At 31.8% G+C, this 23,277-nt stretch overlaps 1 protein-coding gene across 2 annotated transcripts in view; it reads left to right on the top strand.

The window, feature by feature from the left end:
• Positions 1 to 4,495: 4,495 nt before the first annotated feature.
• The window catches only part of LOC143052252 (transmembrane emp24 domain-containing protein 7-like), a 28,299-nt gene continuing 9,517 nt past the window's right edge, over positions 4,496 to 23,277 (top strand). Inside the window, exons 1-3 of one of the 2 annotated variants that reach the window (XM_076225241.1) lie at positions 4,496 to 4,780; positions 12,932 to 13,180; positions 16,167 to 16,526. In XM_076225241.1, coding sequence (XP_076081356.1) covers positions 4,631 to 4,780; positions 12,932 to 13,180; positions 16,167 to 16,391 — 624 coding nt within the window. In that variant the 5' untranslated portion in view covers positions 4,496 to 4,630 and the 3' untranslated portion in view covers positions 16,392 to 16,526. Of the gene's footprint in view, positions 4,781 to 12,931; positions 13,181 to 16,166; positions 16,527 to 23,277 lie in introns of those variants that run through there. The other variant, XM_076225240.1, reaches the window with a different exon arrangement.

The following is a 23,277-nucleotide window of genomic DNA, read 5'->3' as shown; positions in this document are numbered from 1 at the left end:
GAGGGGGTGAGTAAAAAAAGGCAGGATGAGACACTTTATGTAAAAAAAAATGACGATATTAAACTAAAAAAAATTGCAGGACCAAATAGAGTGAAAAATAAATAAGCAGGACAGATATTACAAAAAAAATAAAATGCAGGACACAATTTTTCATCCTAGCCTCCCCCGAAAAATATTTGTTTTTATTAAATATTTCTTTAACAAACACAGAAATTAGTAATTTTGTTTAGTTTTAAGTGATTTTATGTCGAAATTTGTACAAATTATAATTTGTATGTATTTTTTGGGTACAAATCATAATAAACTTGTGAACAATATATAAAAGGTGATTCTGTTGAGGTGGTATGGACCTAGGCCTATCATCATCAGGTATCCCTAGCCATATGATTACTTTTTTTGTGATATTGTTCGAATTTGAGTTTTACGTATATATGGCCGGGGATAATGTTCTTTGTGTTTCCTAAGTGTACATGTATATCAAATTCAAATCAATAATTAAAATAACAAAAAGGAAAACATGTGGCCAAGGATACCTGATAAGGATTATAATTAAAATGTATATATATATATGTCTCTGTTAAAGCCTATAGCTAGGTCCATACAGCCAGTTATATAATAAGGTCTACTGTATAGGTCCTGGACAGGACTGATTTTAAGATTTCATTTACTGTTATCTGTTATTATCCCTTTTCAATTCCTTGTTATCTGTTTTAAGCCAAATCAATTTACTGTTTTGCTGTTATTGGGACCCCCCTTGCCCCCCCTCGTTAAACAATCGACTTTTGTAATTAATAATGTCAAAACTTGCATTTCACTGCCATAGAATATCAATTTGTACTCTAGTATATATCGAAATTAAAGCATAACAACCATTGAATTTTTTTATGCTTTATAAAAAATCTCTCTTTTATTTATTTTAAATTTTATTCTGCAGGATATATAGGCTCATAGACATTGCTTGTTGTGGAGGATTTGACATTGGAAGTTGATAACAACACATAAAATGCCACCCAGTTGATAGCTTTAAGTGAAGATGCACTGAAATGTGGAGCGTACATTGTATGTGATCGTATAAGAACTGTTGGAATTTGCAAACTTTTAAACTTTCATTGTGACAAATATCTTTATCATAAACTATCTACTTATCACATTGACATGCTTTTTTGGTTAGGATACACATGATGTAGCAACTATCTTGTCATTAGGGCTAAATCATTATTTGTGATATATTTAAGTCAGTTTAAAAACATTATGTATGTGATTTCACTGAATGTTACTTGTGATATAATAAGGTATTCTTGTGTACTTTTCTTACATATATGCTCATTTGATTATATAAAGAATTACTTGTTAAAATATGTTTTATTGTTATATTTTGTCTGATTCAATATAGTTTTTATAACAGTTTAATTAAGTCCTTATGGAAAATTATGTACGCTTGAAAATAGAACATGTTCCACATTTGAACACCATCACTTTGAACACTTATGTCAACTGTTCTGAATGTAAACGTCTGGTGTTCTGAATCTTAACATTTTGATTTTTAAACATGTTCTGTGTGTTCAAAAAGTGTTACATGGCTGTTGAACGCGTCGACGTATTAAGATTTTGAACATTCGGACACGTTAAATCGTTGAACACTAATGTTAAGGTCTCTAACATCAAGTGTTCAAAAATGAAACACAAAGGCATTAAAAACTGAACACCACATATTTAATTGATGAACACTAGTGTAAACATTTGGAACACCATTACACGTTCAAAAAGTGTTACAAAAAAGAGTTCAAGCAGTGTTCTATTTATTAACACTTTGATTTACAGTGTACGTATTGATTTATCTATTGCTGTTTTTTTTGTTACCGGCTACATGGTAATTAATTAATTAATGCTTTAGCCAACATGGTCAATACGGACGGAGAAATATACAAGATGGGATAATAAGAACCAATAATCCTATTGGGTTGTATTGGCAATAACATTGACAGCTTATTTAAAACCTTAAACACAAATGTTATGCTTATTGCTGCATGTGTGTTTGGTTTTTTTTTACACTTTTGCTAGAGATATAGGGGAGGGTGGAAACCTCACAGAATATGTTTAAACCTTTCGCATGGTGTTGGTTCATTTCTATGTACTAGCAGACATTATTGTTAAGGGGCCAGCTAAATCCCGTCTCCGATTACGGGACATTCTCTCTGCGTTGAAATCCCATTGATGTACTTCGGCTGTTTTGTGCTTTTTAGTCGGGTCGTTGTCTCGTTGAAGTTAAATTTCTCATCTACACTGTTTATATATTCATAAAGTTCGTTCCTTAAATCATCATAAAGCGAACATTCAATTAGTACATGTTCCTCAGTTTCAGTTTTATTTTCACACAAAAAGCAAGTCCGTTCATGCATTGGTAAACGTTAGAAGCGCCCGGTTCGATTCGCGATTCGTATGGGTGCAACCCCACATCTGAATTGCGAATATGCTCTACGTTGAGCAGGAGATAATAGTATTTTAAATAAAGTTCACAACTTATTTCGGTTTTAAATGTTCTATATGTCCTTAATTCGTTACCACCACCATCCATACGTTCATTGTACGTCATTCAACAATGAGAAAAGCTCATACCGCGTAGTCACCTATAAGGACCCTGAAATCAAAAATGTAAAACAATGCAAACGAGACCACTAATGGCTATCATCAGTTAATGAACCGTAATAAAATGAACGAAAAACAAATATGTAACACATCAACAAACGTCAACCGCTTAATTACAGGCTGAATTGATACAGGCTCATATATACAGAAAGTGACTCGGTTAAACATTTAAGCGGATCCCAATCTTCTCCCTAACCTTGGACAGTGGTGTACGAGTAAAAGTACACAGTGGCGTAGCTAGGTCATTTTTACGTCACGCACTCAGTATGTTAATAGTATATTTTTGACAGACAACAACATATTTTAAGAAACCAGTGTTCTTAGTAACTATGATGCCATCCAAAAAGGGGGTACCTCGAGGCTCTTTATTGGGTCCTTTTATTAAATGTCTTCATATATATATATATATATAGACGAAATTCGTAAAACAGAGAATTGTTTACAAATTGTTACCCCCAAAAAAGCCTTTCAGCAGTCCTGCTTAAATTTTCCTGTGTACATTCTACTTCCAAATACAATCTCTGTCTCTAGTGCTGATTGCAATTGGTTAGTTGATAGAAATAAGATGAATTTCAGGTTAATTATTAGTTTAAACAATATTTTATTTTTTTCAAAAGTGCACGAATATGATTATACAATATAAATACAGGTATTTGGCAACAAGAAAAAGTTATGAAAATCCGTCTCCCTTTAATTATGTTAATTATTGCTGTAGGGAAAGGCCATGCAGATTGAAAATGGTCCATATCGGTGTCAGTATAGTCTATAAGTTGTAATGTATTCAAACATTACTATATGTAAAATATATAACGAACTTAAGCATGTTAAGGTACATTTTGATATAAGGGGACGACCATTTGATATTCTGGGGGGGAGGGGAGGGGACAGGAGGATTTTGGAAATAGATAACTCAGCCTTGATAATCACAAAAATAAATGGTTTGTTTTGTGGTAGTTTGAAAATAAATTACCTGACTTGCAATGTCTTGAAAATAAATAACTCGGCAGGTCTAATCGAAACTATGAGATGGCACTAGATTCTTCATAAATTCATCTTTTCCCCAAAAAAGAAATTGGGAAACACTTCCCAAATCTTTTAATAATAAAAGTTTAAATATTATTTAAATATACTTGGTTTCATTTAACTTGAGATACATTTTCTCAGGAACACTTTCTTCACTTTTATTACAGCAATACAGGGCCATAACTACTTAGAGGCAAATGCCTCATGTAGGAAATTTCAAAACCAAATGCTCGTCTCCATATCAAATTGTGTTCACGGCGAGTGCCTTGCAAGAAGCAAGTTCTGTTCTCCCTCAGACGTAGCCCCACATTTTTTAGAATCAATGTTTCTTATTTATGTGTCTATTGTTCATTGATTGCCCTGCGCTTCTGTATCTGTTAGTGTTGCATTCCTTTTGTAATTTAGCAAATTTGTTATTAACTTGATCATGTCGGAGTTTAAAAAAGACAGAAGCCACATAAATAAATAATCAGTCCCTTGCTTTAATGAAAATGATAAATCTTGCTTCAATAGTGCAGAAAATAGATAACCTATCCTTTTAGTTTACAAAAATAAATAACCAATCAAAAACAAATCCAAACTGCCCCCCCCCCCTTTTTTTAAACTGAAAAACACCTTGGACTACTAGATCTAGCATTTGTTCTAAACTCCGCAGGGAAACTAAAAGTCAATGTAGTTAAAACAATTTACATTGATTTCAATCAAATATAAAAGGTATAAAGAGAAATATATAAATTAAACATAAAATTTATGTTCCAATGACATATAATTGTAACGTGGGTTATTTCCCTTTAGTGGAAATCTTTCGTATGCCACGTAATTTTAAACTACGCCATCTTTCGACAAGACGATTAGGAAGGACTTGACAACACATGTTGCATACGTTTTAATAACTGTATTGTTGAAATAAGAATAGATTGACACGAACTTTGATTATCATATTTAGCATCCCGTGTTGACAATGAATGAAAAATTGATCGGTGTCATTGCAGTACTTAGTTTATTGTCAGTTGTGTTTGCCGGCGAACTGACATTTGAGTTACCAGATAATGAAAGACAGTGTTTTTTTGAACAAATTGAAAAGGGTGTTCAGTCTACCCTTGAATTTCAGGTTTGTAAACAACAATAACAAATATAAACATACGAAACAACAATAATAATTCAAAATTCGATGCAAATGTTGATGTAAACAAAGTAAAACACATGTGTAAACATGACATATGTTAGGTTTGTACATTGTAAGTCCTCAGACACAATGAACAATTCAGAAAAAAGAATATATCACTGTTTGAAAATTGGGACGACCAAACATTTATCGAGAGAGTATGACTTCAACTTCAAGATAACTGGGTAAAAACCTTAGGAGATACAATATCACTATCCTGACAACCTTTGATTTGTACAACTCTGCTCAGTTGAGATGATTGAGTTTCAATTGTTGGTTCTAAGATAGATGATTCAACCTATTTCATTTTGCACACGTCATCATGGTAGTGTTTGGATTAATACAGCATCACATACATTTTGTACATCAAAACATCAACTTATACTCAGTATAACTTCAAGGGGATGTCACCATTTGGTGGGTCATTCGTTGTCGGGAATACATGAATTAAGGAAGAAAACGTTGCATGTTCTAATATATGTATAATCAATCTATAGAATGCCCAAGTATACAAGTGACACGTCACAAAGTTTTTACACTACAATATAAGAAGTAAGTGACGTTCCCACATTTTGTTTGTGCCGTGTCTACACCATTTTGTTACCCCCATATGGTAAATTGTTTAAATTTTAAAATCTGTTCATTGACCAGTACACATTTTTGTGTAGGGACAAGCTGATGCCTCCCTCTGGGTGAAGGATTTTCTCGTGTTTAAGACTCATCTGTTATGTCTGTGGCCTTTAATTGTTTTCTACTCTTCAGTCAGCATGTTTACACTTTGTGGTCAGGTTGTTGGCTCTTTAACACATTTCCAATGTCCATTTCAATTTTATTTCATATACATGATATATTTGCTTAATTCCCGTGTGTAAAAATCATGCTATGTGCACAGAAAAATGTAACATTATACTAAAGACTTTTTCATTTTTTTTTAGTTTGTAAGAGTAAAATCATGTGAACTAATTATTAGCACGAACATACATGTATATATTGACCATGTTGACCGGACTTGACACTACCTTTTTTTGGCCGATTTCATAGTAAAGATAGGATACAGAAACGGACATGTGTTAAAAACATACTCCCAATTATCCAAATTATTTCAAATAATAACAATAAAATATCATTCAAACTTAGTTTTAGAGTGATGGTGGTGTATTGAACTTGGAATCTGTCAATTAATATTTGTTATAATTGCATGCATTTCATCACAGAAGAGTACAGAATGCAACCAGGTAATTGCGCCGATTGCATTCTCAAATTTCCAAACTATCAATAACGAAGTCAAAACACGTCACATCAAATAAATAGCACTTACAAATGTATCAGTCAGGGGCACTACTTAAACAAGGGATTTCAAAATCACTTTTTTGAGTGATTTTGGCTGTGAAAATATATTTAAAAATTTCACACAGACTTTTCAAAATCACTAAAACAAGTAATTTGAGAAGTTCAAATGTAATCACTTCAATAACAGTCAGGGTACTACTTGTACAAGTGTATTTTATTTACTTGAAGAAGTAAAATAAAAATATACACATATAAGTAAATAAATAATGTTTGAATAATCTCCCCTTAATTTTCTAAAAAATTTACTTGTGTAAGTAAATTTTTCTTACAATCCCACATTTATCCTCAAGTTTTGAGATGTAAAATCATGCCTTTAATGATTTTTCCCAGGTTTGCTCAAATTTGTTCATTAAAGTTCAATGCAGGCCTCTACAATAACTTTTTTTCAACTTGTCGGACAAGTACAAGACAAGTTCATACCAAAATTTACTTGTCCGAATGAAATTGTTACTTGTCCAAAAAATTTCTATTAAAAATAACCTTTTTATATTTTTACTTGATTAAAGAAACAAAACGAATTTAAACAATAGACATGATTTGATGTACATTTCTTTTGATTTGAAATACTTTTCAAAAATATGAGTCAAGTTCAACTGAATCTAGTCATGTCACAGGACTTGGGTTCTAGTTTTTCATCAATACCAGTCTCATCAGACATTAAACATGAGGCACCATCTGATAGCAGATAGGCCTGTACACTCATTGGATTTGTATAATCCTTTTTTTTTAAGTTGAAAAAAGTTTATTGAAATGCCATAAATAGAAAGAAGAAGATAAGGTATGATTGCCAATGAGACAACTCTCTGCAAGAGACCAAATGACACAGAAACTAACAACTATAGGTCACCATATTGTCAGTATTTTTTTTTCTTCTTATGCATGTTATGATCAAAAATGATTGTGTGAATTTAACATGTTTTATGGTAAATAAAAAAATAAAAATTTTGTGAAAAAATTACCAGTATGGTATTGGTTATAAGAAACAGAATAGGGTAGCAAAATGAGGTATGATTTGTCTTGGTCCCGAAATGTCTCCTGCCTTGCCAAATGTCTGTCAATCATGTCTACTAAATATGTCTCCTACAGTGCCAAACTGTCTATTAAACTTCAGCTAAACCTGTAGAGGTGAAGAACTGTCCTGTAAAGTTACCTTATCTACAAAGTGCATCATTGATTCGGATCAGTAAGACTGGTTTCCGAGAATAGTATACATTTTACCTGTTGAAAAGTACCTGACAAAGAACCAGTTAAAATTTATCGATTGCAAGTAAACATGTTGAAGAAAAAAGGTTTTGCATTTGAATAAACAGAATGCAGAAACATGTCAAACTAATATTTGTTTTCTTGTTTTTAGTTTATAATTACTCTGTTCATCAAAGTTGGGTTAAATTTATTTTCTGCTGAATAATCATGTACTTGTCCCGACGGACAAGCTTGATTCAGCTTTTACTTGTCCGACCTTTTTTCCCTCTGGTACCGGACAATTGGACAAGCGTTATTGTCGTCGCCTGCAATGTTTCATCTAATTCATTCATCAAAGAAACTGATTTAGCAAAGATCTTGTATATTTGTGCAAGGCAATCAAAAATTGCTCCTTTGGGGCTTGTAAATGAGCAGTGTTATGAAGATAACAGACAAATGGGATTTTCATTGTCCTTGAAATTACACTTAAATGATAAGTAAAGACATATGTAAAGGGTACGTATATACACAATTTAAAATTCTATTAGAGCAAAGAAATCTTAAGAATTCAAGAAAAGAAGAAAGGATGATTTTTTTACTTATACAAATAAAAAATTCTTAATGCCTAAGGGACATAACTAAGCCATTTTTTTTTACCTACAATGTATACAAGTAAATAAAATTCACTTGTATAAGTATCCTACAAATTTACTTATATGTGATTATATTTTTTTAATTCTTTAAGTAAATAAAATACACTTGTACAAGTAGTAACCCTGACTGAATAAGTGTTTATAATGTTTTTTGAATATTTTCCCCTCAAGCTCGATTTTTTTATTGTACATGCAGAAATTGTCATTTGCTTGATAAGCCTGCCAGTTTTTACAGTTTATTTGAATATATGCAAAACCTGGACTAATTTGTAGATCATGACATAGTTTTAAAATAAATCATTCTAATTCTAAAGAAAACCAATCAGGTTAACTTGTATTGTTGACCTTTGTCTGATAGTAAGAGTAGTAGAATATTTGATTACAGAACAATTCCCAAGGGTACTTTTAAAAGCTTTAGCACACTAATTTACTGCCCAAACCAACTGGTGAAATTGATATCCAAAGATAAAGGGTTAATTGATTTATGAAGAAAAGTTATAGAAAGTTTGTGAAAATATGGAAAACAAGTTGCTTTCTTTAAAAAAAGAAATGCAATCGTAAACCCAAATGCTTGTTTGGCATTATATATATATTAGATAATTGTTTAATAAAGATGTATTGTCTTATATTACTTTTGTTGTGCATAAGAATTAGAAACTGACATTGCCTGTTTAGTGGTTTAAATAATGTAATACCGGCTTCACACATCAACGTATAGATCCGACGTACGTCGGCCGAGGTAAAAAAAATCATGCACGCTACCAAAACGCTAGTAATTTTGATGCATTCAACCTGTCAATCATATCTGTATCGTGTGCACAACGAGCTTAAAGCGTGTATTGGGTGTGCGTAAAGCGTACCTTAGCGTTTCTCCTGGTCTTCCTACATTCCCAACTGCAGGTCTGTCTATATGTGAATGTTTGTCAATAAGTCTGTCACATTCGCCCGTCTGTTTACATGTTTACCACTCCGTCTATGTCCACTGGTTCGTCTACATGTTCACTAGCTTTGAAATAGCTTTCGGTAAGTGCGATTATTTCAGTGATTTGTGTCTATTGTTTTTATGTAAGTGATTATTGTGCACCGTACCCATAATTTTAGGGACGCGAATTGCAACTGATATTTTACAGTTTTTTCTTGCGATGTGTTGTCCTTAAGGTTTGGTTCACTTGGGAGGGTTGGGTTTATGGCCATCACATTGTTTATGTGCCAATGTCCATTCTAAAGCCAGAAACATGTAGTTCAGTGGTTGTTGTTCATAATTCATGTCGGTCAAGTTGTTTTCGTAAATTATTTTGTTATCAATAAGGCTGTTTAGTTTTGTTTGATTTTTGTTTTTAATCATAATGGTCGGGGCATTTAATAGCCGACTAAATAGTAGTTTTTTTCATTTTTGGAGGCCGCTCGGTGGCCTTTAAAGACTTACTACCACGTCATTGTAACTCTGGTTGGTATTTGTATCATTAGTGCTGGACCATGGTCGATCCTATATGCACCTTTGAGGCAGGAGGGATATTTTTGTAGATCTTGTACAGCTCAAACTAATGTGAGTAGTTCCTGTACTTCTATGTCTAGTCCCATGTTGCATGGTTAGAGAGGGTGTAATATCTTCTGTAGGTTTGATGAAGTTTCACCCGTATCGGACTTCTTTTCCTAAATGAAAGCTTTAAGGCGACGAGTATTTTTGTATGCAATGTGCCCTTAACGTGTCTAAAACTTATCTGTAGCGTTTTCAACGCTCGTGTAGCGTGTATATTATGTGCGTGCAGTTTACAGGTACATGTATATACGTTTGACAAACGCTTGAGCTGAATGATTTTTTTTATGTTCCATTAAAATTTTCCTGAAGTAAAAGCGTTCACCAAGCGTATACCTTTGCATTTCGACGTACTTCAAACTTATGGAACGCGTGTTTAAACGCTTGCGTAAAGTTCCTCTGGTGAGCAACTAAGTTACGCATACGATGATACGGACTTTGTTAATTTCTTTTTTGACTGATTGTTTTACATTGTCATTTCGGGGCCTTTTATAGCCGACTATGCGGTACGTGCTTTGCCTGTTGTTGAAGGCCGTACGGTGATCCATAGTTTGTATTTCTGTGTTATTTTAGTTTCTTGCAGATAGTTGTCTCATTGACACCAAACCCGATATCTTCTTTTTTTATATTCGATATCTTATCGCCGACCTGGTTAAGTCTGCTAAAAATGCATGCATGATTCAGTTTTAGGTTATCAGTCGTAATTAAAGTGGCACATTTAATTCGTTGTTTCATTGCTTGAAGTATCATTTCTTACATCTGCATGGTCAAATGTGTATTTTTTTAAAATAAATTTTAGATTTAGATTTCAGTCACGGTTATTTTTTCCCCCTTCATATTGAATATCTATACTTATCAGTCGCATTTTAATGACGAAAAGGATTCAGAGGTTATTAAAAAAAGTAAATAATGTTGCAATATTTAAACAAAGAAAATAACTTTAAAATTTGCAATATTAATGAAAATAAATACGGACATAACTTTCATAATTAATTTTAACGTTATTTTCAATAAACGATTTTTTTTTAAATCCTCGTTTTTACACCTATTTGAGGCACGTATTTATGATTATATTTCCATGTCCTTGGTCTATCCTAGACGTAAAATTTCAAAAAGTGCTAATACTTTTTTTAAAGATATTATTTTTAATTGTTCTCGTTCAAAATATTTTATTTTTTCATATTCAATATCTATTTAATTTTATTTTTAATAACCATTTTTTTTTTTTTATTAAAGTTGCAATATTTAACCAAAAAAAAATAACTGTAATTTATTCATATGCAAGAAAGACTTCCCTTTAATTTCAGTATAAAAAAATAAATAGCTTGCTTTTTACAACATGGACATCTTCACTAAACGTCAAATCTAAAATAAAATGCTACTAAAACTCTTTCTAAAGATTTTATTTTTAATTATTCTCGTTCAGAATATAAAGCGCATTGTTTACATGAAATCTTATCTCATATCTAAACACAGCTGGTTACATCGTTTGACTAATTAAAATACTACGCATGTAGGTTAATATTAGCAGCTTGTAATCGTGTGCAAGAAAATATTATATCATAATAAATTTCAGATCATACGTAAAATATCTCTATAGCAACTTAAGATGCTAATGCATATTCAACAGATTTGTAAGCTATTGCGCATGCATTTGAAAGGTGGTCATAGCTATTGCGCATGTATTTGAAAGGTGGTCATAGAAAGACCAGAAGTGTTCCGACTTACATCCGGTGTTCCGAAAGACTACATCACTCGTCCAATATATACTGCGTAAACCCTCAGGGGTTTACGCAATCAATGAAATCAGCATTTGAAGATCATTTAGGAAACACCAAAATCACTTAAATAGGTGATAACTGAATTTATCAAATCACTGAAATAGGTGATAATGAAATCACTTGTTTAAGTAGCACCCCTGACTGCTTATTTTGGGCATTTCTAAAAAATGACAAAATGTAGCAGCTAGGCTAGCTACACGTTCAATAAATCTGCGTAGCCCTAAGTAGCAGCTCCAATATTGAAGGCAACCATAGACCTGTACAAACCAGGATTGATTTCAATATGGTAGCTGCTATGTAAGGACTACGTAGCTACTATCAATATCTATGTAGCAACTAGTTTGTAGCTACACGTTCAATAGTCAAAATCTACAAAGCACTAAGTAGCTACTACGATATTGAACTCAACCCAGTTCAAATGCTTTAAATCCCAGATGACGTAATTGAATCTGATTGGCTAATTTAGAATAGGGATGAAGGGATTTTCCACTATCTATTTTGGAAATGCCAATAATTTTTTGTTACTAGTCCGTCGGGCATATTGGGCCACAATTAAGAATTATTTGGTTTGCCCAAACCCTACTCAAGGTTGAGACAGTGGGTGGGTAGGTAGGTAGGCATTTTTTTTTTTTTTTTAAGAAATTGAAGTATTAGATGTTTATAAGTCTTCATGCCTATCTGATTAAAAAAAACTTCTTCAAATCAGGACAATAAAAGAATTTGAGTAGGCAGCTTTTGTCTGGGTAGGTAGGGTTTGGGCAAACAAACCTATTCTTTTTTATGGCCTTGGGTTAAAGTTTTGATTGCCTGAGGCGCAAATGATCTAGTCCCGGGTGTCGGGCTAGTGGATTTTTAAATCCCTGAAGTTATTTTCTGTTATAACCCTGTCATGCCTTTAGAGTTATATATCTGACTTGGTACCAAAGGGAAAAAAGTTTGACAAGTAAAATACATGTACATGATCATTCTGTAGAAAATAAATTAAATCTTAAATCAAACTTTGATGATCAAAATAATAAACATGATAAAAAAATAAATAAAAATGGAGATAAAAAAAATTATTTGCATTGTTTATTTGCGATCAATTGACAATTATTTAAAACTGTTTCTTCATACTGTTTCTTTCCAATCTGTTTCTATTCTGTTTTGCACTTTTCCACTACATATAGATATAAAGGAAGATGTGGTACATGTATGAGTGCAAATGAAACAACTCTCCATCCAAGTCACAATTTACATGATTTATAAAGGTAAACCATGAAAGGTCTTCAACAGGGAGCCTAGGCTCACACTAAACAGCAAGCTATTAAGGGCCTCAAAAATTACTAGTGGAAAATAATTCAAACAGGAAAAATGAACGATCTTATCTATATAAAAAAAATTGAGAAACACAAACAGACCACAACCACTGAACATCAGATTCCTATACATGTACATTGTGTATACATGTAGATTTGTTCTTTAATTATTCCAGTATTTTGTTTTAATAATTGATTGGCAATTTTTCCTTTTATTTTTACATCCAGGACATCTTTTAGCTGACATTTATAATATAAAGTTTATATTCAAATACTCAATTTGCTATATTTTTTAGGTAATATCCGGTGGTCAGTATGATGTGGACATGGAATTGACCGCTCCCAATGGTCAAGTATTATACAAAGACGTAAAGAAGCAGTATGATAGTTTTACTTGGACACCAGATCAAAGTGGGGTCTTCAAGTTCTGTTTTAGTAATGAGTTTTCAACATTTACACATAAGATCGTCTATTTTGATTTCCAAGTTGGAGATGAAAAGCCACTTTTTGAACAAGAAGGGAAACATGCAACAGCTATGACTCTGGTGAGTTGGACTTTCATGTTTTCTTTAATTACATTGTAATTTGCATGAACTGAAATAAATGTAGGATCTTTTACATGCAATAATTTGGATTTGATACAGGTATATCATCAGGCTGAATAATGTTACGAACATTTTGTGATCTAGAAGTCTATTATTTCGTGCCGCTAGTTTGCATGCTTTTAGTTGTAATTGGTATTGCATGATAGTTCTATTTTCATTTATTTGCTTATCATTGTTCAATATACAGGTATACATGATCTATATATAATGTACTATACATTCAGGATGCTATTCTCTAGTTACTACTGGAAGTTGCCCCTTTCATTGAGTAATGGGGGCAAATGCAATTGAAAAAAATATTTTAAGTATGCATTCACTTACAAAAAATGTATTAGCAGATAAAAAAAAGGTTAACCAACTAGTTTAAGACAATGTATTTACTAGACATGCTAGACATTACTACAGATGTACAGATAGAAATTGGGAGTGCTCAGGTTCAGTGTTGAACTTTTCATTTTTGGGCGGAGGGGGAAAATTCTGTTTTATAAAACATCTCGAATACATTTCTGCAAAACTTGAATGCTCAATTGATTAAATGTGAGATACCTGAAATAGTTTTGAACAATGCTTCATTTTTTCTTGGGTGGATATATAAGGCCTTTAAGGGTTGTAGAGAATTTATGCTCCTTATAATACATGTAAACACAAAAAAAAATTTGATTGATTGAATGATTAATTGATTTATATTATTTGTATTAAAAATGTATTAACATTTCCAAGTCCATCTACATAAGGGACGACATAAAAAAATCGATGTAGGATAAAAAAACTTAGATCAAATAGTTTGGGGGTGGGGAGGTTAAAATTCTGCAAGTTTTGTATATCTAAAATCGATTTTTACATATATCCCTATTGGTAAATCAATTTTTCCCAAATTAAATTAAGAGAGGGGGTGTGTGGGTCAGTGAAAAAGGTATGTGAATTAAGTTTTTTATCCTACATTGAACTTTTGATGTCGTCCCTAAGTAAGTTGATGAAACCTGTTTATTGAACAATATCTGCATGTTGTACTTTCCTGCATGAACGCATCATCTTGATCTGACTAGTAGCATATCAAAATCTGTAAGGTTGATAATTTTGTAGCATTTTGAACAAATTGATAAAAGTTGAAACAACAGGAGGTGGTGTGACACAATTTGTACATATATAGTATTATACTGGACAAAAACATTTTTTCAGTAGCAACATTTCTGGCTGACTAGAGGAATGAAATAAAATAATGAAATTAAAAAAAAAGACAATGTAGTGATTCAAATTTCTAAGAACTTGTAGACAATGGTCTCCAAATTTGACCAAGGCTTTATTAGTGACTTTCTGTTTCAATTTGAGTTTCTTAAGGAGTATCTTAATGTAAGATCATTAAAATTACTGATATTTTCTTTTAAATTAGACATAATTAGATTAAATATGATAGTTTTAGATTTCATAATCAGAAACATGATAAATATGCTGACCATGCTGAATACTTGATCAGTAAAGTATTCCTTTGACTGACAATCAGTCAGGGTTTTTCTTACGAAAACAAGTCATATTTTTTAAGGTGGTACCTAACACCTGAACTAAAATTAATTTGGCTCGTTTAATTTTCTTAAAATGTTGACAAAGTATTTAGTTTGACCCTTTGACAAAAATATAAAAATTTCAAAAACTTTGAACCAACCGTTTAATCAGAAATATTACACTGGTTATATAGCAGTTTGACAAAAACTTATTTTGATCATTGAGAAGCTTAATATTCCTTTAACAACACAACGTCATTAAAACGTTCTGGTGATTTTACAGAGTTATCTCCCTGTAGTGTTAGGTACCACCTTAATATCATTTACTCGTATGAGTAAATTTGAAAGATTTTTGTAATTAAATTTTCAAGATTTGAATTATCTCCCCTTTTATGAATACTTTTGTACACAAAATTTTCTATCAATAAAAGACAATAAAAAACCATGTCTATTAGAGCAATGTAGAACATTCAAGAAAAGAATACAAAAAAAATCCTTTTATACATGGCTTGTATAAGTTTAAAGTATAAGTTTAAAAATATGAATGTACATGTAGAAGGGATATACATCTACTTCAAAAATTAGTATACCAGGACCAGTGAAAAAATAACACTTGAAGACTTGTAACATTTTTGTAATTTAGACCATATTATTTATTTAATCACATAACAGTGTGTGCGTAATAGACCGAAATCTTTATAGCATAGACATACAATGTATCTATTGGAGTTCTTGCCTTCACCGATTCTTGTGAAGATCTTGCATTGTATAACAATGTTAAAACTAAAAGAACAAGTGCACCATTGAAATTTGCCAATAGATTAAAAAATATGCTTCATTAAATCTGCATGTGATCTGAATGGTTCATGGATTTCTATTCTCTGTTTTAGCCTAAACAACATGACAACAAAAAGTAATAATAAAATGAAAATTCCAGTTATCTGGTATCTTTGACATGTTTAAAGTCATATAATACTGTATATGAGTTTATTTTTGCATCAGGTTTGGTTCACAGTTTTCGTCTTAGATGGTGCAGTTAGATCTGTTTTCATTATTCATGTTTCATCATTCATAGCATTGTACAATGCATCATGTTTAATTACTAAAACTGTAAAATGTCTGTTAAGAAAAAATTTGAGGTAAAATTCCTATTGCAGTCTGTGCCGTTAGCCACTAGTCTGATGCTTAGACTAGTAAAATTTTATTTGGACTAGCGAATTTTGCAAAACTTTGTTTAAACTTACATGTACAAGAACAATGTTAGAATATTGGTAGTCAGACAAGAACTTGGTGCAGACTACCATTTCAAAGTTTTTACACACTAAAATTTCCTGATTTAGAGTAATATTTACCAAGCTTTTTACTATTAGCAGGCTATGTCAGATCAAGATGTATATCTGGTTACGGCTTATTCTTTTCCTTTGTAGATGGAGACTTCAGCGGTCAATATACACGAGGACTTACGTAACATATTAGATGACCAAACTCATCACCGTCTGCGTGAAGCTCAAGGAAGAGTATTTGCAGAAAATTTAAACGATAGAGTATTCTATTGGTCGTTAGGACAGTCATTAATAATATTATTTGTTGGAATAGGGCAGGTTTTAGTACTAAGAAGTTTTTTCACAGATAAGAGAACTGGAAAAGCATAATGTATTGCTAATTAGATTTTATACTTATTTCATGTAGGCCATCCTTAAAAATTTATGAATTTGCTAGGATTTAAAATTCTTCTAGTATAAATTAGCATAATAATTTAGGTAGTGGATATATATTATAATTGTTGCAGGGAAAATATTTCCAAAATGGACCTAAAATATCCCATAAAGATATACTGTTTAAGGGCATACGATACAGTTTTGAACCTGTATTTACAAGTTGATGAAAATTTGCATATAGGCTATTTTTTACCTCATTAAATCAAATATGTAATAAAAAATATACCTTCATGTTCTACTTTTTGAGTAAAATGAGTTCGAAATTTTGTATATTTGCTCGAAAAATGCATCTTTTCCCGATATGTCAGAGTTTGACGTCGCGAAAATAACGTTTTACGTTAGCAACGTCATTACCTTCCCTGTAACTGTATCGTATGCCCTTAATCATTATTGTTCTGTTGATATGGATATTCATGAATTTCTTATGAAACATATTAGTATCTCCAACAAAATACTAATTTTTGGTATTCTTTCTATGCATACAAAATTTGTTTTGATACGATGTCATGAACAATCCCTTTACATAAAAAATCCACAAAATCAGTGTCAACCAAAAAATCACATTTTATTAACCATGAAAATAAGTAAAAACCACAATACTCAGGTTAGAATTAAAATGTAAGCTGTAAACAATTTTTAAGTATGGCCTTATCAAGATATATATGAAGTTCAGTCTAATTAACATGATAATGATAAAATTTCCCCTAAAATTAGGATGTATATATATTTTCCACAGTTTAGATCAAGTTTGTGGTCTATCAATTTTCCAGTACGGTTACAGACTCATAAATTAACCTATCAAAACTTGCAATGCAATTTAAATGTTCAGATTATTATATTGAAGGGAATTGATTGAAAAAAATTCTATTCAAGCATTGTTTTCAAAACTTTTTTTGGCAGGTCCAAGTACATACTAAAACACAGAACAGAAAATCAAGTTTTAATTAGACTGTTAAATTTCATTGTAAATTATTTTCATTGCTCATTTCATCTTGCTCATTTCATACCATTATAGAGGAATGAAAGTATTTGACATAGTTAGTCAATAAATAGGAGTACAAGGGATTGGAACTGTAAATTTTGTGAAAATCTAACATAGCTATTTAAAATTTTTGTTTCTCCCACAATGCAATTTGATATCTGATATCTGATAACATTAAAAATTAGCTTTACGTAAATATGCCTTACATGTAATGTTGCCAATCACTTGTAAACTAAGATTTGTACTAAATTATTTTGAGGGCAACTGAAAACACTATATTTATACATTTATATATCACATGCATGTTCAGTAACCATGGTAACTGTAATGAATGCTCTGATGCGATGGCATGTCAGGATGTCAAACTTATTCAAACCATATTGCACTGACTTGTACATGAATACACAGAACTCAGAAACTAGATATATGTTATGATTTTTGTTAAAGTATGAAAAAATCTCAAACTTCTTCTCTTTGATGTAATATAATTGTAGTGTGGATATTTTGTATCACTGTGTGCTATTTGTACTTCTGTTTTATATGATGTATGTACACACATATGTGTTGTCGTGAAGTGCGTGTTTTGAGAATATTTATTTTGTTTGTTTTTTTGTATAGATGGTTATCATTCCATATATATAATTAGTATCAAAACATCCATTGTTTTTTTTTTGGTTTTTTTTAAGGTTATGTAAAAAAAACTTTTTTGTTTAAAAAATAAGCTGTTTGGTTTAGTGATCTAGTGAATGAAAGATTTCCCAGTAGATTTTATAGTAATAGTTATTTAGATGGGCGTATCATGATCACAGGAAATCTCATGTGTTATTAATTCAAGGGTTTACTTTAAAATCTACAAAGTCAGTGCTTGCTCATTTAAAATTTTTATTGTTGTTTATTTTCCATTTGCTTCTTTAGAAATCTATTTTTTTAAAGTTAATTTAGAATTTTTCTTTTTTTTTTTTCTTCTCATGAATAGTTCTTATTTAAGTACATGATGTATGTAAACGTAGCGAAATTGGGAACAATTTTGGAGACAAACTGAATGTTTTAAATTGAGAATAAATACTAACAGGTTTCTGTTGTTGAATTGTGCGCTCAACCAAAAGTAGTTATGAAAGTAGAACACCATTTAGAAATAAATATGTTATATTTTATTTTTTTTGCAACTACTCAATAAGTCAACAATCAACCATGATTGTTATTTTTTATAACAACTCAACAAGTCAATGATCATGATTGTTATTTTTTATAACAACTCAACAAGTCAATGATCATGATTGTTATTTTTTGTAACAACTCAACAAGTCAACGATCATGATTGTTATTTTTTATAACAACTCAACAAGTCAATGATCATGATTGTTATTTTTGTAACAACTCAACAAGTCAACGATCATGATTGTTATTTTTTGTAACAACTAAACAAGTCAACGATCATGATTGTTATTTTTTGTAACAACTCAACAAGTCAACAATCATGATTGTTATTTTTTGTAACAACTCAACAACTCAACGATCATGATGAAAGAGTATTAATAATATAATTTATAATTACTTTGTACCTTTGTTATGTTTTTTCCATTGACAAAAATATAAAAGAAATAAAATGCTTAGATTCAGCTCTTTATACATATATTGCCTATAGTGAAAGCAGATCCAGTAAATGCTCCACAGTCCACCATTCAGACTGTCTGTACGAAAGACCTTGTGCAAATATTGGCTTTTAGGAAAGGGAATAATTTTATATTTGGTCTGAAGCTGGAAAATGTTGAGTTGTAGTAGTACAAATGTAGTATATAAGAAATATTGACATCTGCCTTGCAACTAACTCCTCTTTACTAATATTTTGAAATTTTGCAGCACTCATTGAATATTGTTCAAGGATATTTCTATAATAATTGTTATGCCAAAAATTAGATGTTTTTATAATTTGCCTAATTTTTTTTTATTTATGAAAAATATCTCAATAAATTTCTACATTTTAACATCTTTTTTTAGACTGTTTGTTATCAGTATTAAAAACTGTCAATATGAACAACTTTCCTACACCCTCTCAAAATTTCCCCCACCCTGCATAATGAAGAACTAATATGTGTGTTATTATATGACATTGTGGTATGATAGTCATAATAAGGTAAAAATCCCATCACTCTCATATATGTGGTAAATTTAAACTATTGTATAATACATAACATAGGGACCAGCTGAAGGACGCCTTCGGTTGCGGGAATTTCTCGTGCATTGAAGACCTGTTGGTGACCTTCTGCTGTTGTCTGCTCTATGGTCGGGTTGTTGTCTCTTTGGCACATTCCCCATTTCCATTCTCAATTTTATAGCAAACAGTGCTTCTAAGTATGACAGCTTTCTTTCAAATTGTCTTATAGGAGTACTCACACTGTAGATCTTACAAGATGACACAATTGCATTACTAAAAAAAATTTAGTCCCTTAACTTCCTGAAAAAAGACGGTATACTATGGTCAACTATTATTCTGTTAAGAATGAGAGTTTTTCTGTAAATGGACTCAGAGGATATGCTTTTACAAGATGTTTTTGTTACAATACTCCCAACAAATGGTCAAAGATTCATAACTCGCATTAAAATTGTCAAATCAAAATTGGTCAAACTTATAATGGCAACCAATTCTACCAACTATGAAGGGTTTCTGTAAAACTGTCTGTGGTCTCAGAGAGTTGCTTTAACAGGATGTTGGAGCGTCACTGATGAGTCTTTTGTAGACAAAACGCTCGTCTGGCGTATATACAAAATTTAGTCCTGGTATCTATGATGAGTTTAATTTAAGAGGATGTTGCTGTTACAACATTTAAAAAAAATGGTGAAAGTTCCATAACTCTGATGAAAATGGTCGAATCGAAATTATGGTATGAAATGAACAACTACACATGATAGTAAACAATAGTACCATGGATAAGAATCTTCCCTCTCCAATGAGTTGTGTTCACAATGAGTTATTGCCAAAATACTTCCGAAAAAAAATATAAATATTTATTCCATATTGATAAAACTTTGGTAGGTTTTTCTATATGAATGGGATTTTGAATAAATAAGCATATTCACCTGCGGAAAAAGGATATTCACCGTGCATAACGTCGCGTGCTTTTACCTGCACTATTTTAGTAAAAAAACGATTGATGTACAATTGGTTTTGGTTAATAATTGCCGTTACATACATTTCTCTCGGAATATGGAATAAAACAATTACTGTCTTTTGTTTCGGTAAATATGTGGTTTAATTGACTTTTGAAAAACTGATATTCACTTCGGCCGTTGGCCTCAGTGAATATCAGTTTTTCAAAAGTCAATAAAACTACACATTTACCTCATCAAAAGACAATAATTGTATAATATTCGAATAGGTAAATGTCCAATTTAAAATTTTTAAGTTTTTATGTTCAAGTTCTTAAACCACATTCATTCTGTGTCAGAAACATATGTTGTGTCAACTATTTAACCACAATCCAAATTCAGAGCTGTGCCAAGCTTAAATGTTGTGTCCATACTTGCCCAAACTGTTCAGGGTTCGACCTCTGCGGTTGTATAAAGTGAGTGCGCCCTGCGGAGCATCTTGTTTGGTCTGTTATATTTATACTGTATGCAATAGGTCTACTATATTTGGTGTATGGAATGATTGTAAGGTGTACATGTCTAGCTGGCAGGTGTCATCTGACCTCATTTATATGGTTAGGTGGTCAAAGTTAAGTTTTTGAGCTTTTGGTATCTTTTTCTAAACTATATGCAATAAGTCAACTATATTTGGTGTATGGAAATATTTTATGATCAATATGTCAGTTTTTGTGTTTTGGCCTGTTTTTCTTTAACTTTAAGCAATAGGTCAACTTTATTTGATGAAAGAAAGAATTGTTAGCTGTACATGTCTGACCTCCTTTTCATGGTTCATCTGACCTTGACCTCATTTTCATGGTTCATTGGTCAATGTTTAGTTTTCCTGTTAATGTTAAGTTTATGTGACTGTTATAATAAAGCTTTATATTTAGGACTATCACAATAATATCAATGATTAGTAAAGAAGGCGAGACATTTCAGCATGTGAACTCTTTTTTATGTTTAAAAAAAAGATCAATTTGTTTTAATTTTGATCAAATTATGTGGGCTTTACGCCATTGACGGTTCTAGTAAACACAAATGTCACTCTGAAGTCAATGAATATACGATCTTTTACAATATTTTAAAATCCAAATAAAAAAATTATGCTGTCGATATTAATTAAGGGAGCTACCATTTGATTTTTATGTGGGGGCTAGGATGAAAAATTTTGTCCTGCTTTTTTTTTTAATCATTATCTCTGTCCTGCCTTGTTAGCTCACCTGGCCCGAAGGGCCAAGTGAGCGTTTCTCATCACTTGGCGTCCGGCGTCGTCCGTCGTCCTGCGTCCGTCGTCGTTTTACAAAAATCTTCTCCTCTGAAACTACTAGGCCAAATTAATCCAAATTTGGCCACAATCATCTTTGGGGTATCTAGTTTAAAAATTGTGTGGGGTGACCCGGCCAACCAACCAAGATGGCCGCCATGGCTAAAAATAGAACATAGGGGTAAAATGCAATTTTTGGCTTGTAACTCAAAAACCAAAGCATTTAGAGCAAATCTGACAGGGGTAAAATTGTTTATCAGGTCAAGATCTATCGGCCCTGAAATTTTCAAAAGAATCGGACAACCCGTTGTTGGGTTGCTGCCCCTGAATTGATAATTTTAAGGAAATTTTGCTGTTTTTGGTTATTATCTTGAATATTATTATAGATAGAGATAAACTGTAAACAGCAATAATGTTCAGCAAAGTAAGATTTACAAATAAGTCAACGTGACCGAAATGGTCAGTTGACCCCTTTAGGAGTTATTGCCCTTTTTAGTCAATTTTTAACCATTTTTCGTAAATCTTAGTTATCTTTTACAAAAATCTTCTCCTCTGAAACTACTGGGACAAATTAATCCAAACTTGGCCACAATCATCATTTGGGTATCTAGTTTAAAAAATGTGTGGCGTGACCCGGCCAACCAACCAAGATGGCCGCCATGGCTAAAAATAAAACATAGGGGTAAAATGCAGTTTTTGGCTTATAACTCAAAAACCAAAGCATTTAGAGCAAATCTGACAGGGTAAAATTGTTAATCAGGTCAAGATCTATCTGCCCTGAAATTTTCACATGAATCAAACAACCTGTTGTTGGGTTGCTGCCCCTGAATTGATAATTTTAAGGAAATTTTGCTGTTTTTGGTTATTATCTTGAATATTATTATAGATAGAGATAAACTGTAAACATCCATTATGTTCAGCAAAGTAAGATCTACAAATAAGTCAACATGACCAAAATGGTCAGTTGACCACTTTAGGAGTTATTGCCCTTTATAGTCAATTTTTAACCATTTTCATAAATCTTAGTAATCTTTTACAAAAATCTTCTCCTCTGAAACTACTGGGCCAAATTTAACCAAACTTGGCCATAATCATCATTGGGGTATCTAGTTTTAAAAATGTGTCCGGTGACCCGGCCAACCAACCAAGATGGCCGCCATGGCTAAAAATAGAACATAGGGGTAAAATGCAGTTTTTGGCTTATAACTCAAAAACCAAAGCATTTAGATCAAATCTGACTGTGTAAAATTGTTTATCAGGTCAAGATCTATCTGCCCTGAAATTTTCAGATGAATCAGACATTCCATTGTTGGGTTACTGCCCCTGAAATGGTAATTTTAAGGAATTTTTGCTGTTTTTGGTTATTATCTTGAATATTATTATAGATAGAGATAAACTGTAAACAGCAATAATGTTCAGCAAAGTAAGATCTACAAATAAGTCAACAT

The sequence above is a fragment of the Mytilus galloprovincialis genome, chromosome 11 (assembly GCF_965363235.1).
Source record: "Mytilus galloprovincialis chromosome 11, xbMytGall1.hap1.1, whole genome shotgun sequence".
NCBI classification, from domain to species: domain Eukaryota; kingdom Metazoa; phylum Mollusca; class Bivalvia; order Mytilida; family Mytilidae; genus Mytilus; species Mytilus galloprovincialis.
This window is presented reverse-complemented; position numbering and strand designations above follow the sequence as displayed.